The 17,321-nt window shown below is 60.1% G+C and overlaps 1 protein-coding gene across 1 annotated transcript; it reads left to right on the top strand.

The window, feature by feature from the left end:
- Positions 1–360: 360 nt before the first annotated feature.
- On the top strand, positions 361–17,269 carry LOC132008432 (myosin-binding protein C, cardiac-type). Its single transcript, XM_059387044.1, has 34 exons — positions 361–403; positions 1,673–1,939; positions 2,487–2,606; positions 2,686–2,778; positions 2,867–3,015; positions 3,780–3,897; positions 4,019–4,067; positions 4,228–4,257; positions 4,410–4,463; positions 5,126–5,140; positions 5,360–5,523; positions 5,753–5,885; positions 6,157–6,159; positions 6,287–6,411; positions 6,505–6,610; positions 6,747–6,913; positions 7,231–7,396; positions 8,109–8,215; positions 8,307–8,336; positions 9,467–9,606; positions 9,837–9,917; positions 10,830–10,989; positions 11,316–11,420; positions 11,509–11,697; positions 12,509–12,643; positions 12,781–12,948; positions 13,624–13,712; positions 13,849–14,044; positions 14,128–14,267; positions 14,480–14,639; positions 14,754–14,890; positions 15,177–15,363; positions 15,595–15,628; positions 15,772–17,269. Exons 1-33 carry the CDS (start codon positions 379–381, stop codon positions 15,603–15,605), a joined length of 3,819 nt encoding a protein of 1,272 aa, XP_059243027.1. The 5' UTR covers positions 361–378; the 3' UTR covers positions 15,606–15,628; positions 15,772–17,269.
- Positions 17,270–17,321: the final 52 nt, after the last annotated feature.

Genomic DNA, 17,321 nt, shown 5'->3' with positions numbered 1-17,321 from the left:
GGCAGTGCCAGGACTCGGGGCGGCCCGGCCCCAGGATCTGGGTGCATACCAATCCGTCCCACCATTTCTCCGCCAGGTGGACATACAGACAGGCTGTGGGGTACCCCTGAGGCTCACCAAGGTTTGGGGGGCAGAAGCCATCGTATTGGACTAGAGGGGGAAGGGCCGGGAGCTATCAGGGAACAATGTGGCCCCGCTATCTCCCTGGAGAGCCTCACTCCCTGGAATTTGTCTATATTTAGCAGGTGGCCGGGCAGGAGGCAGATAAGAAATTCTGGGGAGGGGGAGGGCCCTTTATATAGTGTGGGGGGACGGTCCTGCTCAGATCCTCTTCGGGTGGCCTGTGTCTGCTCCGTTCCTGGTGTGACCTCTCTCAAGATGCCTGAGCCAGGGAAGAAGCCAGGTAGCTCCAGGCTTGGGGTCGGGCCCGGGTGTGGGGCAGGAGGGCTGGGACAGCTACAATTGGGACGCAGACTTCAGAGTGAGTTCCCGAGAGTGGGGGCTGTCTTCCAGGTCTTTTCCTGTCTCTTAGTTTCTCTTTTCCATCCTTCTGATAGAGTGAGGGCACACCAGAGGACCCTATCCCTGTCACCAAGATTAGCAAGATTAAGGCCGGGCTTGCCTTTTGGGAAAAGGCTGCCACAGGCAAGAGCCCAAGTTCAGTCTAGATTGGAGCTCATCTCGCTGAATGCTCTTGAGCAGGGCCGTGACCTTTCCCGGCCTCAGTTTCCCTCTCTGTACAAGGAAGCGTTGGGCTGGTTCGACTCTCTGCTTTACGAGCCTGCACCCCTGCGGCCCCCACACCAGGCGGGACTCCCACATTGAGGTGATGCAGCCCGTCTGTTCTGGGAGAGGACGGTTAAGAGGCCCCAGGACCAAGGCCATCCTGGGCCAAGGGCAGAGAAAGTCATAGCCCAGGGACCGGGTCCTGGCCTGTGCTCTTACAAGGTCACGCAGGGGGGCGCCTGGGTGGCTCAGTGGGTTAAGCCGCTGCCTTCAGCTCAGGTCATGATCTCAGGGTCCTGGGATAGAGTCCCACATCGGGCTCTCTGCTCAGCAGGGAGCCTGCTTCCTTCTCTCTCTCTCTGCCTGCCTCTCAGTGTACTTGTAATTTCTCTCTGTCAAATAAATAAATAAAATCTTTAAAAAAAAAAAAAAAAAAAAAAAAGGAAAAAAAAAACAAGGTCACGCAGGGCCGGGATCCAGGCCCCCAGCCCCTCCCAGGCCAGCTTTATCTCAGTTGCTGATTCTCAGCCTGAGGCCCTTGGAAAACAAATTTAGCCACATTCAAGTAGGCAGAGTACCTGCCTCGTGCTAAGGGCCCTGGATTGTAGGGGAGAGAGGGGGCTGGGCTCCCCCATGCCCCCCTTGGCAGGGAGTGTGGGGTATCCAGAGACACATCTAGTAGAATTCTTGTGTGGAGGTTAGGAGCACAGCTCTGGCTCTCCTGCGGCCTGGCTGTGTGATCTTAGATAAGTCACTTAACCTCTTTGAGCCTCAGTGTCCTCATCTGAGAAATGGGCATAATAATGGCATCTACTTCACAGAACCGTGGGACCATTCAATGAGGGATAGATTAAAGTGTTTATCACCGTAGTTAGGAGGAGAGGCTGCAGGGGCGGGGTGCATGGGACAGTCAGGGGCTCCTGCAGCCTCCATGGGCTTGTCTCAGTCTCAGCCTTCAGCAAGAAGCCGAGGTCAGCAGAGGTGGCCACCGGAAACCCTGCCGTGTTCGAGGCCGAGACAGAGCGGTCAGGAGTAAAGGTGCGCTGGCAGCGAGGGGGCAGTGACATCAGCGCCAGCGACAAGTACAGCCTGACCGCCGAGGGCACGAGGCACACTCTGACTGTGCGGGACGTGGGCCCTGCCGACCAGGGGTCCTATGCAGTCATCGCCGGCTCGTCCAAGGTCAAGTTTGACCTCAAGGTCAAAGAGGCAGGTAAGACCCTGGCCAGCCTTCCATGAAGTTTCAGCATCCGGTGGCAGCCCTGCCACCTCCCCATGGCCCAGCGTGCAGGAAGTGCTTTTCCACTTTCTTGCCTTTGCTTTGGCTGTGCTGTCTGCCAGGAATGCCCTCCCTCCTCTTTTCTGTAGCAAGACCCCTCTGAAGGCTCCCATGTGGCTCCTTGGCCTGTTCCAGCCTTGGTGGAAGTAGGGGCCATTTGGGGATGACGAAGGCACAATGTCCTCAGGACACCCACTCACAGATGGGGACTTGGCGGCTGTGTGTGTGCCGGGCGGGGAAGCCCTGGTTGCTGGGGGTGTGGAGGGAGCCCCAGCCCCGCCTGGGGATGGAGAGGAGGGACGGAGCTCAGAGCTGCTGGGGCAGACCCGCCAGGACGTGGGCGCAGGACCTGCAAGGGGGAAGAGAAGGCAAGACGCATACTGCTGATTCCGCCAGCCCGCAGAGATGGAGGGGGACCAGGGACGGGGGACGGCTCTCTGGTGAGAGGTGGCCCCACGACCGCTGCCCCTGCCCCTTCCAGAGAAAGCAGCGCCTGCACCGAGCCCTGCTCCTGCCCCTGCCCCTGCTGAGGCTCCTGGGGCCCCCGGAGAAGCCCCGGCCTCAGGCACTGAGGAGAGAGGAGGCTCCCCGAGTCCCGAAGGTGAGAGGGGCAGTGCAGGGGAGGCCAGGGCCGTTGGATGGGGTGTCCCAACACAGATCTCAAAGGCCTCCACCCACAGGGTCAAGCTCAGCGGTCCCTGATGCCTCCGGTGCCCCTGATGACCCCATCGGCCTCTTTGTGATGAGGCCACAGGATGGCGAGGTGACCGCAGGTGAGTGTGGGCTGAGGCACCCGGGGGTGGGCTGGGGAAGGGGACAGCAGGGCATCCCCCCAGCCCAGCCTGTCGCCCCTCTGTGTAGGTGGCAGCATCACCTTCTCGGCACGTGTGGCCGGAGCCAGCCTCCTGAAGCCGCCCACGGTGAAGTGGTTCAAAGGCAAGTGGGTGGACCTGAGCAGCAAAGCGGGTCAGCACCTGCAGCTTCACAGTAGCTACGACCGCGCCAGCAAGGTGGGCCTGCGGGGCACAGGGCTGGAGGCACGGGGCGGAAAGAGGGCAGGGAGGCCCCAGAGACACAGGCGGTGCTGGGGCTCACCCTGACACTGAGGGCACACGGGACATGCAAAGAAGAAACCTGGGGAGGCTGGGAAGTAGGTTGGAGGGCCGGGGGTACATGGGGAGAACGAGGAGGCCCAGGGGACCTGTGGGACCTGGGGGACTCACAGGGCATGATCATGTCAGGGGGGTGTATAAAGCTAGGGGGCAAGGAGGTCTAGAAGGCTGGGGGGGAGCATCAGCCAGTGAGGATGAAAAGCCCATGATAGATGTGTGTCAGAGCCCAAGCGGCCCTTCATTATATATAAGAAGATACCAGAGCTTGAGAGGTTGTTTTTGCTGGTCTGAGGTCACTCAGAGCCATGCCTTGAACTTGTGCTTTGACTCCCTGCTTCTGCTCCTTCTCCCACTCTTCCACAGTCTTGGCCCAGGCAAGTGGGCTTCTGGCAGGGCAGGGCCGACATGTTCAGTTGTGTGGATTGTGCACTGCACAAAAGTGCCTTATCTTAAGTGAATGTCATTTGCCTTGTAGGCATCACAGATTTATATTTTATCATCACCCTGTGCCAGCAGATGGCAGTCATGTCTTGAAAAGGGGTTTCCTATTTACACAAAACCCTCTGGGTTAACTAAACCCTGGGGGCTGAGAACGTTGGTGGCCATGCCTCCTTCAGGAGTGAAGGGCCTCCCTGGTCTCCCCTGACAACTCACTTCCACAGGTCTACCTGTTTGAGCTGCACATTACAGATGCCCAGGCTACCTTTGCAGGCGGCTACCGCTGTGAGGTGTCCACCAAGGACAAATTTGACAGCTGCAACTTCAATCTCACTGTCCATGGTGAGGGGAGCCTGGCATCTGTCCTGGGATCAGGGTCCCCATGGGTCCTGTTCCCCATGTCTGCCCCCATGCCTGCTCCCCTTAAGCCCCTTCCTGGACTCACCTCCCTCTCTGCCCCCAGAGGCCGTTGGTCCTGGAGAACTGGACCTCCGATCGGCCTTCCGTCGCACGTAAGTGGTTCCCTCTCCTCAGGGCCCAGGGGAGGCCAGCGCTGGGGTCTGAGGCCCCTCGGGGTCAGGGCTGGGAGAGATGTGGGGGAGGATGAAGTTGATAGGCATGGGGGACAGCAAGCTCCCCTGGGCAGTGAGGAACTTGTTCTAACCCCCACAGGAGCCTGGCAGGAAGTGGTCGGCGGATCAGGTACCCTGTCCCAGCCCCTACTTGTCCAGGACACAGACCCGGGAGCTCCCATCCAGCCAGTGCCCCTTCCTCCCTCAGTACCTCCCCCCACCCCCACCATCCCCAAGCCCATTCCAGTTGACTGCAGCCTTACTGGGTGTCCCTCTCCACAGTGACAGCCACGAGGACGCTGGAACTCTGGACTTCAGCTCACTGCTGAAGAAGAGGTGAGCCCCTGGGCAGCAGGGCCTAGGGCAGACAGCGAGGCCCCGGTTCAAACCCCAGCCGTGCGGTTTTCCAGCTGTGCGGCCCTGAGCTGGTCTTCTTGTCAGTCGGACGGGACCGTCCTGGTGTTGGGAATAGCAGAGGGCTCTGTGGACATTGTACCCCATGAACTCACATCCTCACGGGGTCGCCCACAGCCCCCGACAACTTGAGTCTATGATAGCTCGGCTCAGTAGGCTCCGGGGGACCCAGAGAAGCTGGGAACGGCTCCCCCAGCTCCCCCAGCTGAATTGCGTGTCCTCTCCCTCTCTCTCTCCCGGACCCTGCGTTATGGCTGGTGCTGCTGCGGCCCAGAGAGTAAGCTCCGCGGGTGGGCGCTTCGGGCGGCAGGGGGCTGGTGGGACTTTGTCAGGCTCCGGTGAGAGCCAGGGCTGGGACCCACACGGACCTGGTGAGGAGCCCCACTGACCAGGGCGTCTCTGCACCTCGGGTTCTCCTGACACCCGCCTGCCAGAGCTCAGGAGGAACAAGCAAGGCCACGCGTTCGGGGCAGTGTAAATGGAGGGACAGGGTGTGGCAGGGAGGGAGGAGGCTAGGGCCCCAGGTCCCTGCGGGCAGGTGGCCACGCCTCTAACTGTCCCCTGCTTTTCTGCCCCGCCTGGAGCAGCAGTTTCCGGAGGTGAGTGCCTGATGATGCCTGCACCCCTGTCACCTGTCTTCCTCAGGGACGCCCCCACATTGGACTCAAGTCCAATGCCAGCTCAAGTGGCACCACCAGAGGGGAAGGGGCAGACAGCCTGGGGCCGATAGGGCTCCTTGGTTGGGCCCCAGGGGAGGGTGGGGTGGCCCCCCCCTCCCCGGGTATCCCTTGAGGCCTCTCGGCGGGACTGGGATGCAGGGACTCAAGGCTGGAGGCCCCAGCTGAGGAAGACGTGTGGGAGATCCTGCGGCAGGCGCCCCCGTCGGAGTACGAGCGCATCGCCTTCCAGCACGGGGTCACTGACCTGCGGGGCATGCTCAAGAGGCTGAAGGGCATGAAGCGGGATGAGAAGAAGAGCACAGGTGAGCCCGCCCCTGCGGCGCAGAGGAGAGGCTGAGCGGCACACACGGGGCAGGCTGGGGTGGGGGAGAGCCCAGCTTAGCAAGAGACCACAGCGGAGAGCACAGGGGAGGTAGGAGGGGGTGGTGGGAGGACATAGCTCTCTGGCACAGCCACCGGCCCCCAAGGTGGGTGTGAGCCTTCGAGGGTGCAGGGCGGCGGAGCAGTGGGGACAGTGGCGGTGGTGCTCAGCCTTTCAGAAGAAGCTGGAGCCCGCCTACCAGGTGAGCAAGGGCCACAAGATCCGGCTGACCGTGGAGCTGGCCGACCCCGACGCCGAGGTCAAGTGGCTGAAGAATGGACAAGAGATCCAGATGAGCGGCAGGTGCGGTGGGTGGGGGTGGGGGTGGGGGCAGGTGCAGGAGCTCGGGGACCCTGGAGGCTCCCAGCCTGCTCTCCCTGCCTCTCGCTGCCTGTGTTCTCTATCTCTGCTGGTTCCTGCTCTGTCTGTCTCTCCCCATGTCCTTCTTTCTGGCTCTAACTTCCCATCTTTCTGTTTCCAATCTCTGTTCTTCTCTTTTTTTCCCTTTTTTTTTTTTCCCCTTCGTCTGACTTCCGCTCCCCGGGATGCTCCCGTGACCCCTTCTGCTCCACAGCAAGTAAGGCCAGCTCCTGGAGGGAAGGCTTGGGGTGGGGGCACGGGACCCCAACAGGGGGTTGGATGGGGCACCAGGGCCCAGGGGGTGAGTGTGGCTGAACCTCCATCCCCCGCGGCCCCGGGCCCAGGTACATCTTCGAGTCTGTGGGGGCCAAGCGCACGCTGACCATCAGCCAGTGCTCGCTGGCGGACGACGCAGCCTACCAGTGCGTGGTGGGCGGGGAAAAGTGCAGCACCGAGCTCTTTGTCAAAGGTGGGCCTGCACCCGGGACCCTGGGAACCTGCAGCCGGGATGGGGGGGGCGGGGCTGCAGAGGACAGACTGTCATGTTCTCCCCATGGGACAGAGCCCCCCGTGCTGATCACTCGGCCCCTGGAAGACCAGCTGGTGATGGTGGGACAGCGGGTGGAGTTTGAGTGCGAAGTGTCCGAGGAGGGGGCCCAGGTCAAATGGTGAGTGCCAAAGGTCACTTGTGTCCCAGGACGGGGTCCGGGTCAATGGGGGCATGGGCAGGGCCAGTGGGGGGGGGGCACACTGGGGGCCTCCCTGGAGGAGGCTACAGCGCTTCCTTGCCCACCCACCGGCCAGGCTGAAGGATGGGGTGGAGCTGACCCGGGAGGAGACCTTCAAATACCGGTTCAAGAAGGACGGCCGGAGACACCACCTGATCATCAATGAGGCGACGCTGGAGGACGCCGGGCACTACACGCTGCGCACCAGCGGGGGCCAGGCGCTGGCCGAGCTCATCGTGCAGGGTGAGGCCGCTCAGCCCCATGCCTGCCCTGTCTGCATGTTGCAGACAGGACCTGGGCAAACCCAGGATGATGGCCCTTGTGACCTTGGGCAGTCACCCGGCACACACGGAGCCTCACCATTCTCCTCTGGAGGGTCCCGTGGGCCTGGTTAACGTCCCCCCACCCCCCGAGACTCCCCGCGGGCACTGTACGACCGGAGGCACGCTCGCATCACACCCAAGCCTGCACATGTGTGTTCCCCCATATCCGCGTGATCACCTCGGGGATTCACGCCCACACCCACCGCCCCCAGCTCACAGCTCTGCCCTGCCCCCCAGAGAAAAAGCTAGAGGTGTACCAGAGCATCGCGGACCTGACGGTGGGCGCAAAGGACCAGGCAGTGTTTAAGTGTGAGGTGTCTGACGAGAATGTGCGGGGCGTGTGGCTGAAGAACGGGAAGGAGCTGGTCCCCGACAGCCGCATCAAGGTGTCCCACATCGGGCGGTGAGTGTGGGGGCTCAGCCCCATCGCGGAGGGGGAAAATGGGGGGGACACTGAGACAGAGACAGAGAGACAGGGAGAAACCGAGACAGACAGAGAGAAGAGCAGACAGAGACAGTGACTGAGAGAGAGACACATAGAGAGACAGGGAAAAACAGAGACACAGAGAGAGCTAGAAACAGAGAGACAGAAGGACAGAATGGCAGACACACAGACCCAGGACAGAGACTGCGGTAAAGAGACAGAGAGACAGAAGCATACAGAAGGGAGTCTTGCCGAGGCAACGGACAGACAGGGAAGTGGTGAGAGAGACAGGCTGGGAGCGCCCCGGCCTCCGGCCCCCAGCTCATGACCAGGGCAGGGCAGGAGGCCACCTGGACGCCAGCCCTGGCCAGGGGCCCTCACTCTCTCCCACTCTCTTACTCATGCCTCGAGCATCTGGGTTGGCCCGTGCTGGGCCCAAGTTCACAGAGATTAGTGAGACCAGCCCCTGCTCAGTCTGCAAGGGCCCAGCCAAGGGGCACTTGTGTATTGTCCACCTCTGAAAACACGTGAGGGACTAGAAAGTCAAAAATAGAGAAAGAAAGCATTTAAAATACCAGACCACCACTGAGCCAAGGGTGGGCCAGGGGCCCTTGGCGCCCTGACTATGGTGAGGCTGCTGGGGGGTGGGTAGCCTGGGGGGGGGGTCCCCTGAGCCCCCACTTCTCGGCAGGGTCCACAAACTGACCATTGATGACGTCACACCTGCGGACGAGGCTGACTACAGCTTTGTGCCTGAGGGCTTTGCCTGCAACCTGTCGGCCAAGCTCCATTTCATGGGTGAGCTGGCACCTGGCCGGGGTGGGGGCCCTGTGGCTGGGCTCTGCCTTCGCTTCCTGCCCCGTGCCACTTGCTCTTCTTTCTCTCACAGAGGTCAAGATCGACTTCGTGCCCAGGCAAGGTGAGTGTCGGGACCTCTTCCCTGGGCCCCCTCCACACATGTCCCCCTCCCGTCCCAGACAGCAGGAAGTGTGAGGAACCTGGAGTGAGGACCCCAAGACCCAGCCCAGCCCTACCACTCATAACCATGGGCCAGTTATAATCTCTAGAAACCTGTTTCCTCATCTCTAAAGTGGGAATCCTAAAAAAAAATAATAATAATAAAACGAAGTGGGAATCCTGAAAGGGCCTCCTCCATGGGAGCAGGAAAGGAGAAAAAAAGATGTGAGACTTCATTATTAAGTCTTTCTACCTTTATTTTATTATTATTATTATTATTATTATTATTATATTTTAGAGGGTGAAGGGGCAGAGGGAGAGGGGGAGAGAGAATCTCAAGCAGGCTCTATGTCTGGAGCCCGACTCAGGGCTCCATCTCCACCATGACATCATGACTTGAGCCGAAAGCAAGAGTCACATGCTTAGTGCACTGAGCGCCCAGATGCTCCAAATCTTTTCTGCTTTTAGACATACCCCTCCCGCTTGTAGATTAAACACCCATCAGGCATTTAGAATCCTAATGTCAGAACAGTCCGAGGCTGAGGCATGCTCGAGGTCAGTGCTTTCCAAATTAAGTTCACGGACTAGGTGACTCCATCTTAACAGGATTCCCTGGTGAAGTAAGTTTGGGAAACACTGAACCCTTACTCAGCCTCTTGCTGATTTAGAAGGTGTGCCAGCATGTCAAAGGCTCTAGAAAGTCCCGTGGTAAAAAAATGTGCTTAGCTTTGTCTAATCCAGGGTTTCCTACTTGACTGGGCAGCAGAAACATCTTTTTTCTTTATTCTGGCGGGACATTGGTGTTCCCTCTGAACACAGTGTAAGAAATGCTACAGCAGGCGACCTGAGGTTACAGACCTTCCCGGGAACTTCCTGGGGGGGGGGGTTGGAAACGTTCTACATCTTGACTGAGGCTCAGGTGTACACATTTGTCAAAACCCGTCGAGATGTATGCTCAAATGATGGCATTTTATTGTGTGTAAATTATACCTCAGAGTGACTGAGAATCAACAACTAGGGACACATGCTCCTTCCAGGATCCCCCACTTTCAGGGGGCTTTCTCTGACCTACACCATCATCCCCTCCCCCAGAACCTCCCAAGATCCACCTGGACTGCCCGGGCCGCAAACCAGACACCATTGTGGTTGTGGCTGGAAACAAGCTACGCCTGGATGTCCCTATCTCCGGGGACCCGGCTCCCACTGTGATTTGGCAGAAGAGCATCCCACAGGTACTCCCTCCTGTACTTCCCCAGCTGCCAAATGGGTGCGTGGGACCAAAGGATGTTGGCGTCTGTTCCCCACCCACATAGGCAGGGCCTACAGCTAGCTGGTCCCCGGAGGGAGGTGGGCGAGGTGGGCAGCAGAATGGGGGTGGGCAAGGGGAGACAGAAGGGCTGCTGGGCAGGGAGTCCCTCCAGGCCAGGTCAGCCCCACCGCTTCCCTCCTGCTCTGTTCCCAGAAAAACAAGGTCCCGGCAGGGCCAGCCCCTGACGCCACAGGGGATGCTGGTGCCAGTGACGAGTGGGTGTTTGACAAGAAGGTGAGTGCGGCTGATGGTGGGCTCAGGCTTGTTGACCTTCTGTCGTTTTCTGCCCACACGGTTTCCACCCTTCAGTGAGGTCTCCGTGAAGGCACCACATCTGGCCAGCTGTGCTCCTGCCCGGGCATGGTCTCTGGGGGACCCTCATGCTGCAATCAGGCACAAGTCCCCTTAACATTGCTGGGGCACCCTCCTGCCTGGGGTGTTCCCTGGCTCCCGTCTTCAGGGCTGACCTTCACTTTGTACTTCTTCCCGACCAGGGAGTGGGTTTCCCTGTAAGACTAGCTGCCTGGGCACCACTCAGGCCGGCTTTTCCAACACAGTCAGCTCCTCCACCTACCTGAGTTCTTTCAGGACCCTCAGCTCTGTAAGGTCACGTTATTCCCGTTCAGCAGATAATAAAACCGAGGCACAGAGAGAATAGGTGATCACCTGAAGTTCCTTTTTTTTTTTTTTTTAAGATTTTATTTATTTATTTGTCAGAGAGAGAGTGAGTGAGAGCGAGCACAGGCAGACAGAGTGGAAGGCAGAGGGCAGAGTCAGAGGGAGAAGCAGGCTCCCTGCCGAGCAAGGAGCCAGATGTGGGACTTGATCCCAGGACGCTGGGATCATGACCTGAGCCGAAGGCAGCTGCTTAACCAACTGAGCCACCCAGGCGTCCCGGTGATCACCTGAAGTTCCACGGCAAAGCTGGAGCTAGAGCCCAAGAGCCTCGCCCCAGTGCTTTGCCCCCCGCGGGCCCCACATCGAGGTTTTTGGACTAGGCGCTCACATGAGTGGTTTCCGCTCAGGCCGCATTTGCTCCCCGGACCCTGCTCTGAGCTCTGTTCCCACCTCGAGCCATTGCAGACGCTGTCAAAGCCTGCGGGGTCCGACTGGGGCCCTTTTCCCCAAGTTCCCCTCCCCCCCCAGCTGCTGTGTGAGACCGAGGGCCGGGTCCGCGTGGAGACCACCAAGGACCGCAGCATCTTCACTGTCGAGGGGGCAGAGAAGGAAGACGAGGGTGTTTACACTGTCACGGTGAAGAACCCTGTGGGCGAGGACCAGGTCAATCTCACAGTCAAGGTCATCGGTGAGGCTGGCTGGCCCAGGGCCAAGAGGGGAAGACAGAGGGGCAAGCAGGGAGCACCCATCCATCACTCAGTTACGCCTTTGACAAACATCATAGGGCGTGCTCTCAGCTCTGTTGAGAGGACTGGGATTAGGACACAGGGTGAACATGGGCATTGGGGAACCATAAAGCATCAATCACAGGCTGGTGACATGATCAGAGCTGCATTCTAGAAATGTCCATGGGGCAGAGGAGGCAGGCACTAGCTGTTGGTTGGGGTGGTGAGGGAACTAGCAGCGCTGGCCCTAGGACTGGGGAAGGGCTGATGTGGGTCCACCCCCCCCCAGATGTGCCAGACGCCCCTGCGGCCCCCAAGATCAGCAACGTGGGTGAGGACTCCTGCACGGTGCAGTGGGAGCCCCCTGCCTACGACGGAGGCCAGCCCATCCTGGGTGAGTGGAGGGCATAGGGCTAGAGCCGAGGGCCAGGTTGCGGGGGTGTCCAGGCTCCAGACCAGAGCTCCCGCCTGGCCCTCCTCAGGCTACATCCTGGAGCGCAAGAAGAAGAAGAGCTACCGGTGGATGCGGCTGAACTTTGACCTGCTGCGAGAGCTCAGCCACGAGGCCCGGCGCATGATCGAGGGCGTCGTGTATGAGATGAGAGTCTACGCGGTCAACGCCATCGGCATGTCCAGGCCCAGCCCAGCCTCCCAGCCCTTCATGCCGATTGGTGAGGCTGCCTGGCCTGGCATGGCCTACGCCCTCCCTGGTCAGGCTACTCTGTGGGCGGCCACCATACGAGACCACATCAGGGTCCCCTTTAAGCCTCAGTTGGGGCTAAGCATCTTCATTTCACAGATGGAGAAAGTGGGGTTCCCAACAGTTAAATGACTTGCTCAAGGTCACCTAGCTGGTAGGTAGGGGTGGAGCCGAGACTCACACCACTCTGACTGCTGGTGCCACTCAGGCCTCACTTTCCACATCTATAAAATGGGAATGATGACAATATCTACTTCATGGAACTGCTGTTAGGATGGCATACAACAGGTGCTCAATAAATTTCAGTGGACCCCTCTTCCTTGCTCCCTTCAACCAGGGAGGGAGGGTGATGCCTATGGGGAAGCAAGCTGCAGGCCTTTCCCTTCAGGGACTGACTTCCAGTTTGCTTAACTCTTAGTGGACTCATCTAACCTCACAGTGCCAGGAAATTCCCAGTTTTTCCCGAAATGCTACAATTTGTAGCATTTCCTCCATTGTCTAAGGAAGTGGCTCCTTGTAAGCATGTTCCTTCTCTGGGGTATCTTTTCCGATTTACAGCTCTCTTGGGCCTGCTGCCTCTGCTTATGTCTTTAAGCCTGTGCAGAGACAGGTCTTTTCCCGGAGCAGAGCTCTTTCTGGCAGGGCTTGGAACCCAGACAGCACGGGGTGGGGGGAGCGCCCCCGTGGGGCCAGTGGTCACTTGGGGGGCTGGATCACGGCCCTTCGGTCTTCCTGGTGGTGCAGGCCCAGTGGGGCTCCTCTCGGACTCCCCCTGTGCCTAGGCCCCCCGAGCGAGCCCACCCACCTGGCGGTGGAGGACGTGTCGGACACCACCGTCTCCCTCAAGTGGCGGCCGCCGGAGCGCGTGGGAGCGGGCGGCCTGGACGGCTACAGCGTGGAGTACTGCCGCGAGGGCTGTGAGTGCCCCGGGCCGCACCGCCCCTGGCCCAGCCTCCAGGCCCATCGCCCCCGCGCTGGGTCCCAGACAGCCTGGGGTGGGGCGGGAGCGGGGGTGCGGGGGCTGCGGACGCCGACGACGCTGCTCCCCGACCAGGCTCCGAGTGGACGGCCGCCCTGCAGGGGCTGACGGAGCGCACCTCGATGCTGGTGAAGGACCTGCCCACCGGCGCGCGGCTGCTCTTCCGTGTGCGCGCCCACAACATGGCCGGGCCCGGAGCGCCCGTGGCCACCAAGGAGGCCGTGACGGTGCAGGAGATACTGCGTGAGTGGCCCCTGTGCAGTCACGGGACAGACCTGCCACGGACGGCCTGGCCCTTGGGGTCGGCGGAAGGGGGGGCACATCCGGAGAGCCCCTGCCGGGAGGAGGGGACAGGAGAGCCTTTCTTCATGTCCCAGGCCCAGGGCAAATATTCGGAGAGGGCTCCCTGCGGTTTTCTGGCACGGGTTCTGGGACAGGAACATGTAGGCCACCACACCATTGTCCTTGAGCTCTGTTGTATGAGCCTCTCAGTTCAACGGGTATTGTCCCTGTGCCCCTGACTCGGTATCAGATTAACCCCTCTGGGATCCACTTCTCATTCCTCTATTCCCAGCAAAGGCTCAATCACGTAAAGATTGGAAAGAGGCAGCAGCGTGGGGTGCAAACAGCCTGGGGGATAGGGTAGAGACCAAGATCCTGCGTTTGCATTCTGGCCTGTGACTTGCTAGCTGTGTGACCCTGAACCACTAGCTCACCCTCTCCGATCCCTGCCTCTTATAGGGTGTGGTGAGGCCGCGGTGGAAGCAGGGATTTTGTAGACCCTCTGGGGCTAGGCTTGGGGAGCTAGGGGCAGGGCCACCTCAGCAGCCTCCTGGCCCCGCCTCCGTGAAGGGAGGAGCTGTGGCGCTCCTGGGGTGGGGCTTTCCCCTTGCTAAGCCACCCACTCGGTACCCACAGAGCGGCCACGGCTCCAGTTGCCCAGGCACCTGCGCCAGACCATCCAGAGGAAGGTTGGGGAGCCTGTGAATCTCCTCATTCCTTTCCAGGTAGGGCCGGCCACCCTCCCTGTGCCCCCGCCGTGTGTCATCTATGCCTAGCGGGGAGACGTGTCTCGGGGCTGACCAGACCCTGAAATGTCACCCAGTCGTGCCAGGCTCGGGGGTGAGCTGTCCCTCTCCACAGGGCAAGCCCCGGCCTCAGGTGACCTGGACCAAAGAGGGGCAGCCCCTGGCAGGTGAGGAGGTCAGCATCCGCAACAGCGCCACAGACACCATCCTGTTCATCCGGGCTGCCTGCCGTGCCCACTCTGGAACCTACCAGGTGACGCTGCGAATCGAGAACATGGAGGACAAGGCCACGCTGGTCCTGCAGATTGTTGGTGCGTGGCGCTGGGCCCCCTCCTCTGGGGTGGGGGGAGCCCCCCCAGCAGATGGCACCTTCCAGCTGGACTCTCTCCTGCAGACAAGCCAAGCCCTCCCCAGGACATTCGGGTCGTGGAAGCGTGGGGTTTCAACGTGGCTTTGGAGTGGAAACCACCCCAGGATGATGGCAACACAGAGATCTGGGGTTACACAGTACAGAAAGCCGACAAGAAGACCATGGTGAGCCTGGGTTTCTGGGCGCCCCATATAGACCCTCCCTAGGGCCACTCAGACTCCCTCCCCTGATCTTAGAAAGGGTCTGCTGCTCATCCTCCCTGTTTGACCTGGTTCCTGCCACAGGTGGGGTGCAGACACCAGGGGCCCCCAAAAGAGGCCCCTGACGGGTAGTAGGGCCAGGCCCCCAAGAGCCTCCCTTTCCTCCACACCCCCAGGAATGGTTCACTGTCTTGGAACATTACCGCCGCACTCACTGCGTGGTTTCAGAGCTCATCATTGGCAACGGCTACTACTTCCGGGTCTTCAGCCATAATATGGTGGGACCCAGTGACAAAGCCGCCACCACTAAGGAGCCTGTCTTTATCCCCAAACCAGGTGCTGTACCTTTACTCTCACTCCTAGGAGGATCCGGGGCAGGGGGAAGGGTGGGAGCAGGGAGGGGGCCTAGTGTGGCGTGACACTCTCGGTACAAAGTCCTATCACCAACAGGCATCACGTATGAGCCACCCAACTATAAGGCCCTGGACTTCTCTGAGGCCCCGAGCTTCACCCGCCCCCTGGTGAACCGCTCAGTCATCGCCGGCTACAACGCTATCCTCTGCTGTGCCGTCCGGGGTAGCCCCAAGGTAGAGAGCTTGGGGCCCTGAGCCAGGCAGACTCAGGAGGCAGGGTTCAGAGGCTCCAACCTCCACTGGTCCTCGCCCCAACCTTTCCCTGAATTCTGTCTCACGGGGGCTCACAGCGAGGCTCCTCTCCCTGAAGAGGGCCTTGGCAGTCTCCATTGGCTCCCTGGTCATCCCCTGCTTGGGCATCATGTGGACCCTAGTGGGAGCCCGTAGAATAGAAACAGGTTCTCTCCAGGCCTCCCGTCAACCTGAGATGGTCTGCCTTCCTCCCTTGACCTGATTATAGCCCAAGATTTCCTGGTTCAAGAATGGCCTGGATCTGGGGGAGGACGCCCGCTTCCGCATGTTCAGCAAGCAGGGAGTGTTGACGCTGGAGATTAGAAAGCCCTGCCCCTTCGACGGGGGCATCTATGTCTGTAGGGCCACCAACTTACAAGGCGAGGCACAGTGTGAGTGCCGCCTAGAAGTACGAGGTGAGGAGCCTGCGGGACCAGGGCCCAGGGTGGCGGAGCAGGCAGGGAACCAGCTGGGACTCTGCTGGCCTGGCCCCCGCAGCTGCTCTGGCTGAAAGAGCAGTGACCCCATTGCGTCCAACATGGGCACTGGCTTCTGCTGCCACAGCTGCTCCCTTGGGAGGCTGGGGGGACATGGAAGGTACTGGAAGGGGAAACACTCATGTGGCGCGGCCTCCTTCTCCCCTGCAGTGCCTCAGTGACCGACTGGCTCCCCAGAGGCCAGGTACGTACTCCCAAGTCACCCCAAGGCCCCGGCCCGAGTCAGAGGCCAAGCCCTGGCCCTTGGTTTGGGGGCAGCCATCGGGAAATGGAAGCGCCTCTCACAGGGCTCAGTCCAGCACATTCATAAGGGAACCTGTCTTGCAGGCGCCAAGGGATGCCGGCCGGTGTCCCGGGAGCCTGGAAGGACGCTGCCCAAGCCGCCTTCCCATTGTTGGCTGTGTGTGCACGAGTGTGTATCCGGGGCTGGGCTGGGAGAGCGTCACTGGGGCGGCGCCAGGAAGATGAGCAGGGGGTGCTCTGCACAGACCGAACCGCCTGAGCTCCCCCCGGAAGTTCTCAGGTCTTTGGAAAAAAGTTGGTGGGCTCAGGAAATGGTGGTTGGGGACAGGCCTTTCTGGCCTGCCACATCTTCTCAGTGGATAAGGACAATAAAAGATGAGTGCAGTCACAGCTGGCTCTTGTCCGAAGTGTTGGTTTTCACAAAAAGCACAGGGAAATACACTTGACCTTCTGAGCAAACTGGGGCAGGTGTTCTGTCCCCCAGATGAGTTAAAGGAGGCTGAGAGGGGAATCCCAAATTCATAGAACACTAGAAGAAACCTCCATCATCCCCCCCGCGTATGTTCTTCCAATGAGGAAAGGAAGGGGCAGTGACGAAAGTGCATTAGCAACAGAGCAGTAACCCAGGGCGCTCCTGCCTGGTACCTTGTGCTCTGTATGGTCTTTGACCTGCTGACCTGTGCTCACAGCAGCCTGGATGTGGGGCGGAGCTGAACTTCAGCGTGGCTCTGTGCCCATACGGCCTGGAGAGGAGCTGCCCCAGGCTGCCCTGGGGTCCCAGTGCACAACAAGCCCATGACCCTCCCACACCTGTTTCCCAGTAGGAGAGGGTGGTCCTGTCCAGCATGAGATACTGGGAACCAGGGCCTTCCTCTGCTCCTCCCTGCTGGAAGCCTAAATCCAATCACCAGTTTACTTTTGGGAAGGGGAGGCCAAGGGGTCTGAGATGCCCTAACAGAATGTGGATAGTCTGGGGCGCCTGGGTGGCTCAGTCAGTTAAGCACCTGACTCTTGATTTTGGCTCAGGTCAGGACCTCTGGGTGGTGAGATGGAGCTCCACGTGGGGCTCTGCGCTGGAGGTGGAGCCTGCTTCAGAGTCTCCTCCTCCCCTCACCCCCTGCACTGCTCGCTCAAAAACAGCGGTTGGTCTTCTTGCCTAGAGAGTGTCAGAAGTTTCCCAAGGGCATAGAAAAAAGAATTCCAGGAAGGCTGGTCCTAGGGTTGCTCCTGTCAGAGTTCTACTCAGCCCAAGGCACTGTTGGCCAAGAGCTCAGAGCCCGGGGCTCCAGGCCCTGTGGGACTCCCTGGCCAAGTCATAGCCCAGCTTGACCCTGCCCATGAAGGGCCAGGGGAGCCTTGGTTCTCCTTCACAGCTACGGGACTCTGCTCAGGTGTCTTAGCCCCATTTGGCTGCTTTCTCCAGTGGCCACTTCTTAGCACAGCCGCTCCCTGCAGGGCGAGGGGGCAGAGGGCAGGAAGCCCCTCTCCTAACCTCTCCGAGTGAGGGGCCCTGCTGGGTCAGTGGGGTGCGAGGCTGGGGCTTCCGCATATCAGGACTCAGAGGGGCATGGTCTCATCTCTCTCCTTCGAGGCCTGAGTGGCCTTTCTGGAGTCCATGGACAGACCTCCTCAGG

Source organism: Mustela nigripes, unplaced genomic scaffold (genome assembly GCF_022355385.1).
Source record: "Mustela nigripes isolate SB6536 unplaced genomic scaffold, MUSNIG.SB6536 HiC_scaffold_148, whole genome shotgun sequence".
NCBI classification, from domain to species: Eukaryota; Metazoa; Chordata; class Mammalia; order Carnivora; family Mustelidae; genus Mustela; species Mustela nigripes.
Note: the sequence above shows the minus strand (reverse complement) of the source record. Positions and strands in the feature narration are given on the sequence as shown.